The 12,161-nt window shown below is 34.2% G+C and overlaps 1 protein-coding gene across 7 annotated transcripts in view; it reads left to right on the top strand.

The window, feature by feature from the left end:
* PCDH7 (protocadherin 7) overlaps nucleotides 1-12,161 on the top strand; it is a 386,956-nt gene that overhangs the window by 171,927 nt on the left and 202,868 nt on the right. For 3 of the 7 annotated variants that reach the window (XM_072945416.1, XM_072945433.1, XM_072945443.1), the window contains exon 2: nucleotides 10,215-10,407. In XM_072945416.1, coding sequence (XP_072801517.1) covers nucleotides 10,215-10,407 — 193 coding nt within the window. Of the gene's footprint in view, nucleotides 1-10,214; nucleotides 10,432-12,161 lie in introns of all 7 variants that reach the window. The other 4 variants (XM_072945410.1, XM_072945430.1, XM_072945422.1 and 1 more) reach the window with 2 other exon arrangements.

Here is a 12,161-nt window from a genome sequence, read left to right as displayed (position 1 = left end):
AGAAAAATGTGAAGCATCTGTCTGAGTGGATCCTAGAACGCAAGTTTCATTTTCATTCATTTCAGTGTGGAGGCTGATTCAGGTGCCTGTGAGGCGGGCTTGCTTCTCAGCTTCCCCGTATTTTAGGAGGTAGCTGTTTAAAGGTTATTTTTTGTCCTTGTGGTTGTTTATTTGTTCATTTTTAGTGTTTTAGTGGTTGGAAACCTGGGCAGCTCTTTTACAGTTCTGCATTGCTCCCTTGAACCACTGCAGACTGACTCCAACTGTGTAGTTTAAGACAGAGGTTTATCGACCTCATTCAGCTGCTTCTGGAACTCCATGGGTGTGTAGAGTAGTCATGCAAAGCAACCAAGAGGCTTATGAACTGAGCTTTTGATGATTATCACAATAGCAAAAAGGAAAGAAAAAGAAACCTTTGCTTGTATTCTCTGAGTGCTTTTGTACAATTAATCTACACTTGCCCAACCAAGCTTAATCTCTCAATTTGCAGCATGTTGACTTTTTGGCACAGTGGTAGGCACAGAGCAAGTGTTTAATAAGTCTTTGCTGGATTGAATGTCATTGCAAAGATAGTCTTTTTCTCATTAGTTGCCTGTCAATATTCTCTTTTCCTAACTAGGCCTCCCTCTGCCTTCCTGTTTCTCTGTGCCCGTAAACATAGAAGCTTACAAGGGAATATGTAGGGTCTCAAAGGAAGTGGGAGGTGAAATCCAGTCAGTGGCCCAGTTTGCTTTCACCACTCAATTTCATACCAACTTTACTAACCTCTGCTATTGGAATCATGCATTTAAGAGATGAATAAGACCTTACAGCCTCTAGCGCACAGTAGGAATGCAGCTGAACATTTTTATGTGATTGAGTCAAAGAAGAAATCACAAAAGAGGTGGTTTCACAGGCTAGGGAAGATTTAGCCAAACATGTTCTGTGGAGCTGACATTCCAGAGAATGGCTTTGCTTTTTCACAAATGTCTTTTACAAAGATGTTAAAGCCATCTTTGTAGCTTTTCATTGAGGTAATTGACTAAAATGTTTGGTTATTATGTGTATTTTTGTTCATGGTTTTCGTTTCATGAGTAAATGCATTCCAAGTTGCACTAATGTTTTCAAGACCATGCAGTGCACTAAGGAATTTCTTAATGGATGAGCAGAGTCTACTTTTAAAATCATTGATTTCAATCATGTATTCACTGATTCAGCAAACCTATCTTCTTATAGTTTCAGGTAATTAAGGAATGTAAAGGATATTAAATACCATCTGTTATAACTCCTTTATTTTAAAGTTGAAATGCTAAAGCTGAAAGATTAATCTTTCCCCCAGATTTTACTCTTAGTATCAGAGCAAGTACTGGACTCCAGTTCTCCTGATCCCTCAGGTCAGAGTTATTTCCAAAAAGAACAAGAAATAGTAAACCATGATAATAAATGACAATTGAATCTAAACTATGTTCAATGCACTGTTACTGAAACAGAAGTATAATGGATACACACTGTTTGTGAGGACTTTACACACTAGTTGAGAAGTCTTTTCATTTTAAAGAATGTTAACACAACAGAAAAGTTGTATTTTTTACATTTGAGTTTTTACATTTTGTTATGGTTGAAAATAATTTTTAAACAGCATTTTATGAATTGGGAAATTTACATAAAATTGAAATTCCCATTTCCATAAATAAAATGTTATTGGGACTTAGCTCTTGTCATTCATTTATGCGTCTTCAGTGGGTTCTTTTTCAAGACAGTGTCAGAATAAGTAGGGGTGGCAGAGAAAAAAGAGACCTCTGACCTATAAGGCCTGAAAAATTCACTTTCGGGCCCTTTATCAAAAAGTTTGCCAAATCCTTGACTAGGTTTAACAGAAGCCAGCAAAAAAGAGCTAAACATAGATCAAATGATGTGTGCACAATACTGAGGACCCACACTTCATGTTTTAGAGCACACTATCTTTTTAGGAGTTTTTCAGAAGAAAACGATGTTTGCCTACGTTTACTAAGAGTTTTAGGTTGGGCTATTCTGTTTTCTGATATTTTCATTAGAGAAAAAAAAATTGGAAACCAGGTTGTATTTTCAGGCTAGATTAGTTCTTGCAGTAGTTTGAATATTAAATTTATTTTTTTCTCATTTTTAAAATCGAAATATTAACATGATCCATATGCGAGGAGAAGTGACACCAGTAAAATGAACAGCACTTCGCCAGCACATAGCGGCTTCTATTTTAATACTCTCATCATTGTTCTTCTGCAGTGTTAAATAGTTTGTGACCTATTGGACTAAGAGCAATAAAGTATAACCTGCATTCTTGGTTTTTTTCAGGACAAATATACACAGTACTGTCAAAATTAATGACATTATGTAATTGCATGTAAGTCAAGAGAAATAAATACAGTTATTTAACTTCTTCCCCAAATGAGAGTTTTAATTAACTAATACAAATGTCTCAACATGTTTCTTTTTTACTCTCCTTTCATCTGCTATTGACTTGAAAGAAAGAAAGGCAGTTTGAAGTACGGAAGAATCTTGAAACGTTAGCAAAAGAATATGCCCCTAAAAAGTTAAAAGACCTCATTAAGGTTTGTTTGAAGATTCTGCCAGACACAGTCCAGCTAATGCCCTATGGAATCCTAGATATGTTTGTTCAGTTGCCACTGACACCGGTTGAAAATGTTTGCAGATTAATCAAGTTCCTGTTCATTTGTGAGGAAAGATTTCACAGTCTGAGATAACTCCTCTTTAAAAATAAAAAGCCAAAGCAGGACTCCTTATAATACAGCCATGTCCTGCTCCATGACTGTTTCAGTGCTTTATGACTGACAAAAAGAGTCATTAGAAGTCTGTCTGATGGACATAACTAAGTGAATTGCAAAAACTAAAAAAGCCTTTCAGCCCATTCAGAAATAATTGATGTGACGGAGACAGCTATATGTGAGTTCCAGATAAGGAGACAATTTATGGAGAAACTATTGAAACTAAAAAGGAAGGTGGAAATTTAAAGTCCTCCATAAAGTTGTCTGTAAGACACAGAGCAGCATTCAACAGGGAAAGAGATTTAACCCGAAGTTCTTTCCAGAAGCATCCTTAGGGCTCTAATTTCCTGCAAACGAAATCCTCATAAAGGCAGGGTCGTCACAAAGTTGTAAGAAATGGACTCCAAGGGGGACATTTCTGCACTCTTACCCTGATGTTCGTTTTCTTGTTTACTCCAAGTTGTGTGTATAATAAGAGACTCCTGAAGTTCACCTCTTTTCTTTTCCTTTTTCAGAAATTGGCCACTGCCCTAACAAAGAAAGCAGTCCATTATCATTGGGCAGGTGGTAACTTAGGAGATTTTGCTGATGTCGATGGAAGCCAATACTTTAAAATATTTTGGATTATGGAACTTAATATTTGCTTTTATGGTGGGATGGTTACCTTTTAATCAATCTAACAATTAAGAATGGATAAAATAAAGTTTTTATTATTATTCATGTATTTTTGAATATGCATCTGGTCCTTACTGCTTTTCTTAGAAACTATAAGTAAACTTGGTGACAGGGATTTTTTTTTAATAGGTTTCCCCTGTTATACATATTTGATAATGATCATATTCTGAAAACAGAATAACATACTATCATTAATTTCAGGATTAATTTCCAAAGGTGCAGATTATAAATAGTGTTATCATATCAGTATTTTCAAAAAAAGGAGGGCGGTTATATAGTTCTCTAAAATTTTAAAAAAGCAATTTAAAAATGAATCTGCCAAATAAGAAAGAGGCAGTTATCATACTTGCACATACAAGTACAATTTGTCATCTGCTTTCTAGGTATTAAAAAAAAACTTTTTATAAAATTGTTCCAGTCCTCTAATGAATTTGAAATGTACAGACTTAACTTTCTTTGAATCCTCTGAATCCAGGTTGAGATGCAGCTGCTAGTCCATATTTGAAGTAGAAGTTGTGATAATTTACGTGACCTCTAAACCTGCTAGACTGCCTAGATTTAGGTTTACTGTTTGGTAATCCACATTATCAATTATGGAAAGACAATTTTATAAGAAGGAAGAATGAAACAAATGCTCACCACCTTTTCCCTTCATGAATGCCTTGCCCCTTGCAATAATGCCACCGGAACACCAACCTCGTGTCTGTCATCCAGACATGTTCTAAATTCCCTCTTCGTCCAAGCGGGCTGTCTTTCTCTTGATCCCAAGTTTACCAACATCCCCTCTTAGCTTCTGTTCACAGTCTCCAAATTAAAAACTCCGAGATGTTAGTAAGTAAATACATTTGTCGAATACATTACGTCGTCTACCCCACAGCACTCAACTTCATTCTCATTTGCCATGTTTGTCCTTTCAAGGCCATGAGGTTAATTTTATGTGGAAATGGTCACGGTGATTACACATCCCTCACCTTGGGCTCACCAGAATTTCTGATGAGGAGGGGAGGGTAGGAAGAGGCAGCAGTCCTTCCGGACCCCCATATCATGAGGGCAAGCGTAGAAGGTAGAGGACCTCCCCCTTTGCACTTGTGCCCCATTCCAGTGTGCCCTCTGGATTTCTAAAGTGGATTAAGTTATATAAAGAACAGAGAACACTGGGTCCCAGTCTATGGTAGTTTAAAGCAAAATCAACTCTAATGCATTTTCTCATCTGGGACCTGGCATGACGATGGAGTAGCACCCCATGCCCCAGGGACTACGTATTACCCAGAGTTACCTTTGAACGTATGTATATCTTCAAGTGAAAGTCTCCAGTGTGTCATAATGAAAACAAAAAATAATTGATGAATGTCATTCTCAAATAATTGAGTATAGAAACACACATGGTTAATAAAAGATTAGATTTCAATCGTTCTTGAAAAATTTGAGTGTTATTGTATGTACATGCTTGTTTCACAAATGATTTGCATTTAGAAAAATAAAAACAATGCATGAATAGAATTAGGTTTGAAATATCATATGAATTTTAAAAATTCTATTTAGAAACTTTGTAAATTACTGGGTCAGCTCTATACTTTCTTTAAAAAAAATCTAAAACATAATAGGAGATAGGTCTAGTTATATAGCTGTGGCCTGAGGTATAATACCTTTTATAGTATATGTCTTTGAGGGAGCTTAAGGCTCTTTTTATAAACTACCTCATTATTTCTCAGAGAATTTAAGTTAGGACGGGGTAGATATTATTTTCTGCATTTGGCAGACCCCGAGCCTAAGGCACAAGAACCAAGGGTCAGCTAACTTATCTGAGGTCAATAGGGAATCTATAATGCTGCTTGGAATAGAATCTTTTTTTTTCTGTTATTTCTAATGTAACATTGTTTTCTGATTTTAATCGTTAAACACATATACACAGAAACAGTCACAAACAGTACATGCAGCTTCTCAACATGTTTCACTGTTGACTTTGCCTTTGTGATTCTATTTAAAATTTCAGTCCTCTCTTAATTTTAGTTACTTTGCTTCTGGTCTCTGATTTCTTCCGTTCCCAACACGCTTAGATTATCAGGCATGTTTTTACTTGCCTTTATTTGCTTGCATCCTCAAATATTTACCTTAAAGCAAATTTTTTTTTTCAATAATAGTGAAGAAAGGCAGAAAATCCATGAATAAAAGATTTTACACAAATCATTTTTTTTTCTTTTAACTGCCACCCTCTCTCTCTCTTATGCCATATTTTAAAAATTAGTAGTCTATCCCCACTTTCTCTATATATTTACAAGTGGGTCTTTTACTTCCTTTGATTTTTATCTCCTTGCATGGTTCCCCAAAGTTTAGAGATTTTATAGCACAAGTGACCTTCTAATGGATGAACCCAATGGACATAAGGTAATCAGCATTCTTCTCCACATCTCTGATGCTTTGGTTCACATAAAACTTTTTTCTGTTTTTCTAGAAATTATCACCTTCCTTGGCTTCTGAATTTCAAAAGTGACCTAGTTTTCTTATTCACCATATTTTTTATCCTTTGCTGCTGGCCCCCAATATGGAATCTATAACTGGTCCTCAAATGTATATTATTTATCAAAATCATTTTCGAGATCTCAACCCAGAAACTCCTCCTCTGCAGTGCCTGCCCTAAATTCCCCAGCAGGTTTCATGGCAATTTTTTGTGTCTTTATTTTATTAAAGGAAATTTAAATAATATTATATTTTGTCTGTTTTTATATACCTACAAGATTTGAGTTTCTTCAGTGTGTCATCCTGAAAACCCTGGGACATAATGGGAGGAAACAAATGTAGGTATACTGAAATAATGACGAAATCCAGTCAACCACACAGGCTTGCTTTATAATGGCCTCGCTGCCTATTCTTACTGCTGTTTCCCATAATTCATTCTTTCTCAGAATAATCCTCTGCCTTCAACATTTCTTCTTCCTCCCGTTTTGCTGAGAATGGTCAGGTCATGTCTTCAATCTCCTCCCTTTAATTAGATCATTTATTTGCCTAAATAAAATCTTTGATTTTCACTCCCTATTGTTTATAATTCTCACACATGTTCCACTCACAATTTTTTGGAACAGCTTTCTTAGAGACCTCTTTATTGCACTACTTATTCAATTTTCAAGCACATTTTCATAGCTTCAAAAAAAAAACCCTACGGGAAAGCTGACACTCTTCTTCAAGTTATTCTGCTTTTTCTTATGTCGAGTAGACTAGGTTGCCTTTGTAGGACGTAAAGTTGTTCTTCACTCTAGACAGAAAAATGGAAATCTCAGATATCTCAGGTCACTAGATGTCTTCATGTTCATACTTTTGCATCTCAGGATAGAACCATGATTCTACTGACTCTCCAGGGAAACGCTATGAACACTTAGAGGACCAGCTGATTTCCTGGAGCAGTTTGTTCTCTTTGACCTCTTTCCAAATGTTCTTTTGATTGTTGAGTTTATGCTTTTTCTCCATGCCTCTTCATCACTTCTGGAGAGATCTTACAAACTTCTAATATCCAGTCCAACCCTGAACACTGATTCATTGGGTTTAAGTGAAGGCCAGACATTGGCATTGTGTTGTCATAAGTTATCTGGCACATCTAAGTTTAGGAATCACCACTTAAACCACTTTACATCAGAGTATCAGTCATTAACAAAGTGACAGTTACATATATAGTACAGACTCATTCAGTCTGTCACAGAGCTTTTAACACATTGCTCACATTTCCAGTGTAGTCAATATTATCCGGACTATATAAATAATATGAATCCTATATCATAACTTCTGCCATATAACACATCTTCTCAACAGACCGAACCTGCTGATGCTGAGGAAAAGTGTATAAATATTTATATATCTGTTTATCTGTCTGTCTATTATATCAACCTATCTAAATCTCCGTGTCTGATTTGCTATTTGAATTAAAGCTTAATTCTTGCATTAATGGGTTCTCCTTCATAATTCAGAATTTTGTACTACTTTGTTTCACATTACCAACTTAAATAGTTTGCCACAAGAATTTTATGTATTCAAAATTATCAAAATAGAGTTTAAGAGATAGTAACATAATGTTGATATTTTATGTAGAAGTCTAATGGAATATTTTTAAATGCAGATAAAAATGTTGGATGGGGTATTTTATGATCCATTGTGTGATATTCTTTATTTCAGATTGTTATTGTGAATCATTTTCCATTCATTTAGATATTGTTTTAAATGAAAAACCATTTTTTGCTAAAAGGAAATATTAATGACCTTAAGCATTTGCTAGTGTATATATACATATACACACTATATATACAATATATATATATATTGTTGTTAGTGTTTTAAAATTACATTTTCCTTCCAACATTAAATGTAACATGTAACCTACAATAATTTATGGAGATTTAAATAGTCACTGTCAAAATAAAGCAGGGAATCAAGCAAATAAAATGCACTGATTTATAGTAGCTATTGTATAATACATTCTAGAAAAATAATTATTTTATTTTTGACATTCTTCATTGCAAACATAGCTGATTACCCGTCCTTGCTATTCTGTCATTACTTTTGGCAGAACCAGTATTTGAGCACAGATTCTGAGATTACCACCTTCATTCAAACATCACCCTCTTTTCTATTTTTATGTCACACTGGAACATTATCTCTTAAAATTTCTTATTTCCACTTTATTAGTGTAATTTCTGTATTCATTTTGAACTTTCTTCCTGCATTAGTGGACTGAGTCTAAAATACTTAAGAAACATTACAATAGAATTAAGAATAGCCGTTGACCCTCCTTTCTCTTTATATATTTTTTTAATCCATCGCGATGTCTTGAAGTGATAATATGTCTTTCTGACCTTCGCATTCTTTCCTAAATTCAACATTGTCATTAAAATGTTATTGTTCAGCAGTATTTGCTGAGCATCTTCTGTGTGCACAACAGTGGTTTTAGGAGCCTGTCAGTGGTCTCACTTCTGAGGTGAGACTGAACATAAAGCGATTCACAGGTAGTTAGCTGTCAGTTGGCAGTGAAAAATGGAAAAAAAAAAAAAAAAGAAAATATGCACACATGAGATAAAGCATGGTAAATACAAATTGATTTCTATATTTATTAAGAAATAAGGTAAAATATTACAGTCATACTGCTGTAAAGAAATATGAGAATTATTAGTGAAACAAGGATAATGTTTCTAGAAATTGTGTTACTAGTAAATATGGGCCCATGGTGTGTATGCTGCTGGTACTAGGAATATTTTGTAATTGCTTTAAAATACTGTAGTTCCAATTCAGCAAAACGTTGTAAAGAAGAGAATGATTCAAATGTTTTCCTTTTCCAATAGAATTTAGCATTTCTAAAAGTTTGATTTTGAATGAAATGAAAAAGAATATTTTATAAAGACTGCACACTCTATATATGTACATGGAGGGAGAGGTACTGGATTAGAAACTCAAACAATGGACAGTATTCCTGATCGATCTTCTGTCTGAGACAAAATAAGGGGAAGAATTGTGGAAGCATGCATTTGTCTTTAGTAAAGCCATTTTATAAATTTAGGGGAAGTGTGACCTTTCCTTTTAGCTTTCCCCTTAACAACCTATCATGTAGATAATCCTTAACACTTTAATTCTTAACATTAAAAAATTCCCAGTTATGATAAGTGATTTGTACCACAAATATTCACGTTATAAAAGTACAGAAGGGTTCTTTACCTTTCTCACCATTCTGGTAATATTAGTTTTATATTTTATATTAGAAAGAGCTAGTCTCAGTTATAGGTTTACAAATCTGTACATTTATGCCACTTTCAAATTACATAAGAGCTTAATGGATTCAACTATCGCCGAGAATAATCTCAGACAGATATTATGGAACCTTTTTATGTTGTTCTTTCCCAAATATTATGTGTATGTAACCCTGTTAATACATGACATTAATTTGTTCCCTTAATGAGCCTAAAGTATTTTTGCTTTATTTTGTAGTTATGATAATCTGTAAGTTCCATACATAGCAAGTATTGCGTTCAGCCAAATCTGTAACATAGTAGATTGTGAGGTTCAATTGGGTAAAGTTTTGCAGGACTTTTCAAATATGACTTAAAGACTGTATGTGATGTTACTTTTTTGGAACAAACTGAAAACAGTCATAGTAAGCACATAAAATTAAACTTTTAAACTTTATTTTCAATTCCCTAGTTAAGGAAACTTTTATCTATTATTTCATTACTATCCTTACTTTTTCAAGGTCAATAGACAATATTTTTTATATGGATGAAGTAAGAACTATATTCTGATTTCCTAGCACTGCATCTAAATTCCTGTTTCTCAGCTGTACCTTTAACAGTTTAAGTCAACTACCAGAACACTCAGTTTTAAACCATATACTGTATGGACAAAGAATTTAAAAATGAAGTCTTCTTACAATGGATTAGTTCTATATTTATTGCTTTCCAAAATCCCTGACCCTTGTTTATATAAGGAGTCTATTTGTGAAAAACGTATATGAAGTGAAGACTACAGAATAGAAAAATGTTGACTATGTGGAACTAACATATCAGATTTCAATGTGTGTTTTAGTGACATTGCTGTTCTCTTATCTGTTTCGAAAAAGGAATTTTCAGTTTTTCCATAAATAAAAATCTAAGCTTTAGACATTTCTTCGGATAATACTGAGTTAACCAAATAGATTTCAATATATACTAACCATTTTGTATTGAATTAGTTGTCAGTAGACCTTAATGTATGTAATTTATGTGTTTTTTAAATGAGATCATTGACAATCTTCTGTCTTAGTGACATTCAGACTCTTTTCTTTTACAGCCATTTCGTAGAGTGACGTTTTCTGTTGTGAGTCAGCCTCAGGACCCACATCAGGGGTCACTGCAGAGTTGCTATGACAGCGGGCTGGAGGAGTCAGAAACACCAAGCAGTAAGAGTTCATCAGGGCCAAGACTGGGTGCCCTTCCACTCCCAGAGGACAACTATGAAAGGACCACGCCGGATGGCAGTGTTGGTGAGGCAGAGCATATGGAAAATGGTAGGGGCAAACACAACATCCACACACATAATCACGCTAGTGAGCCGTAGTAAGTAGACTCGCGAAGGTCAGTCTAAAACCAAGCTAAAATAGCTGACACTAAACCGATTCTCTTGGAAATAATAAACATTTGCTAAAGTACAGAAACGCCAAATAAAGGAACGTAACTCTCTAGATGAAATTCACCAAACTCGCACCATCATTTTAAAACCACCTATCAGAAATAAACACATTTTCAAAGAAATCAGAGTAGTACCTGTTATGAAAAAAACCTAAATCAGCGCAGAGTATCTAAACAGTAGCCACTGAGAAAGGTCTCGTGTAATTGTTTTCTTTGATTCATTTTTGTCATGCAACTATTTCTTCAAATGCAATCGTCCAGTCTTAGTAAAAGACAATGACAATAAACACATATTCTCCGATCTTTCTTCTCCAAGGGGTTTAAAGAAGCATTTTCAAACCTCTCCTTTCAAGTGCTAGCTGAAATGGAGTCAAAGAAGGAGAACAGTATTATCTTACTCTCCAAAATATATCGTAAATGCTATTTGTACTCCTTTCTCATTTAATTGTAAGGTTTTTCTCATTTTTGTGCGAGGGAAAGGGAAGAAAGAAATCTAGAGTTCTCTCTGTTCCTGTCCTGTTGTGAGATGGTTCTCATAGTTCCAATTGACCTTACGTGCACTTTCCTTTAAGTTGTGCAGTTAGACTGCAAGCAGTACTCACAAAGCTTTTCACATTTGTTATTTTCCCAAAGACAATTAGATATTTTTTTTTATTTCAGGTTATAAATAAATGACTGAGAATAGATTTGTGTCCAATAATGGAATGATAGAGTCTTACTAACTTTATTATTATTTAATACATAAAAAGAGATTTGGCTATATGTAGGGGAAGGAAAGGAGTCACACACATTTTATCTCTAATGAAACCTTGAAACAAATCTATGTCTTTCACCATTCCATCCTCCAACTGAAACAAGACGTTTTAACTTTTTGTTGTATACCAGTTTCTTGAGTGATAATATGCAAATAGAGCATATTAATGCAGGAGAAAGTCTGATTTTTTTCTGGAAGTTTACCTGTGAATATCAAAATCCAACATTAGAGAGTAATATATCATAAATGACCCCAAGTGCAATGATTGCTAAACTAAATCATGCTAAATAATTATTTTTCCACATTATCATATCTTGGTGAGAAGATATGATATCGGGGTCTGATGACTGACACCCCTCTTGATTAATCATCCAGAGTTTAAATGGCATTTTGCCTTATGGCTGTAAAGGCATGCTTATCTGTGTGTATGGCAGTGTGTGTTTATGTGGATGGGAATTTGATATGGTTTTTAAGAATTAACATTTTTTCGTATTTTTTAAATAAGTAAAAAATTTAGTATGAATTACAATGCTGATAAATGTATATTTAAGGCAAATATGTTTGAAATGCTTTGCACAAAAGTAAAAGTTAAATTAAGAATACTGTAATAATGTTTTGTATTCACACACACACATACCCACACCCACACACACATACACAAGCCCCTAGGAAGGCAGGATTAATTTACTTTAAGTGCTTTGCAATATCTGTGTTACCTTTTGATAATATCATATCACTTATTTGTATTTTAAAAAGTACTTGTATGGCTATTAATAAAGTACAAATAAGTCTTTATTTTTTAGATATCAGCTATCATTGGCATTATAATCACATTTTAATGTTATTTTCTTTTTT

This window comes from Vicugna pacos, chromosome 2 (assembly GCF_048564905.1).
Source record: "Vicugna pacos chromosome 2, VicPac4, whole genome shotgun sequence".
NCBI classification, from domain to species: domain Eukaryota; kingdom Metazoa; phylum Chordata; class Mammalia; order Artiodactyla; family Camelidae; genus Vicugna; species Vicugna pacos.
This window is presented reverse-complemented; position numbering and strand designations above follow the sequence as displayed.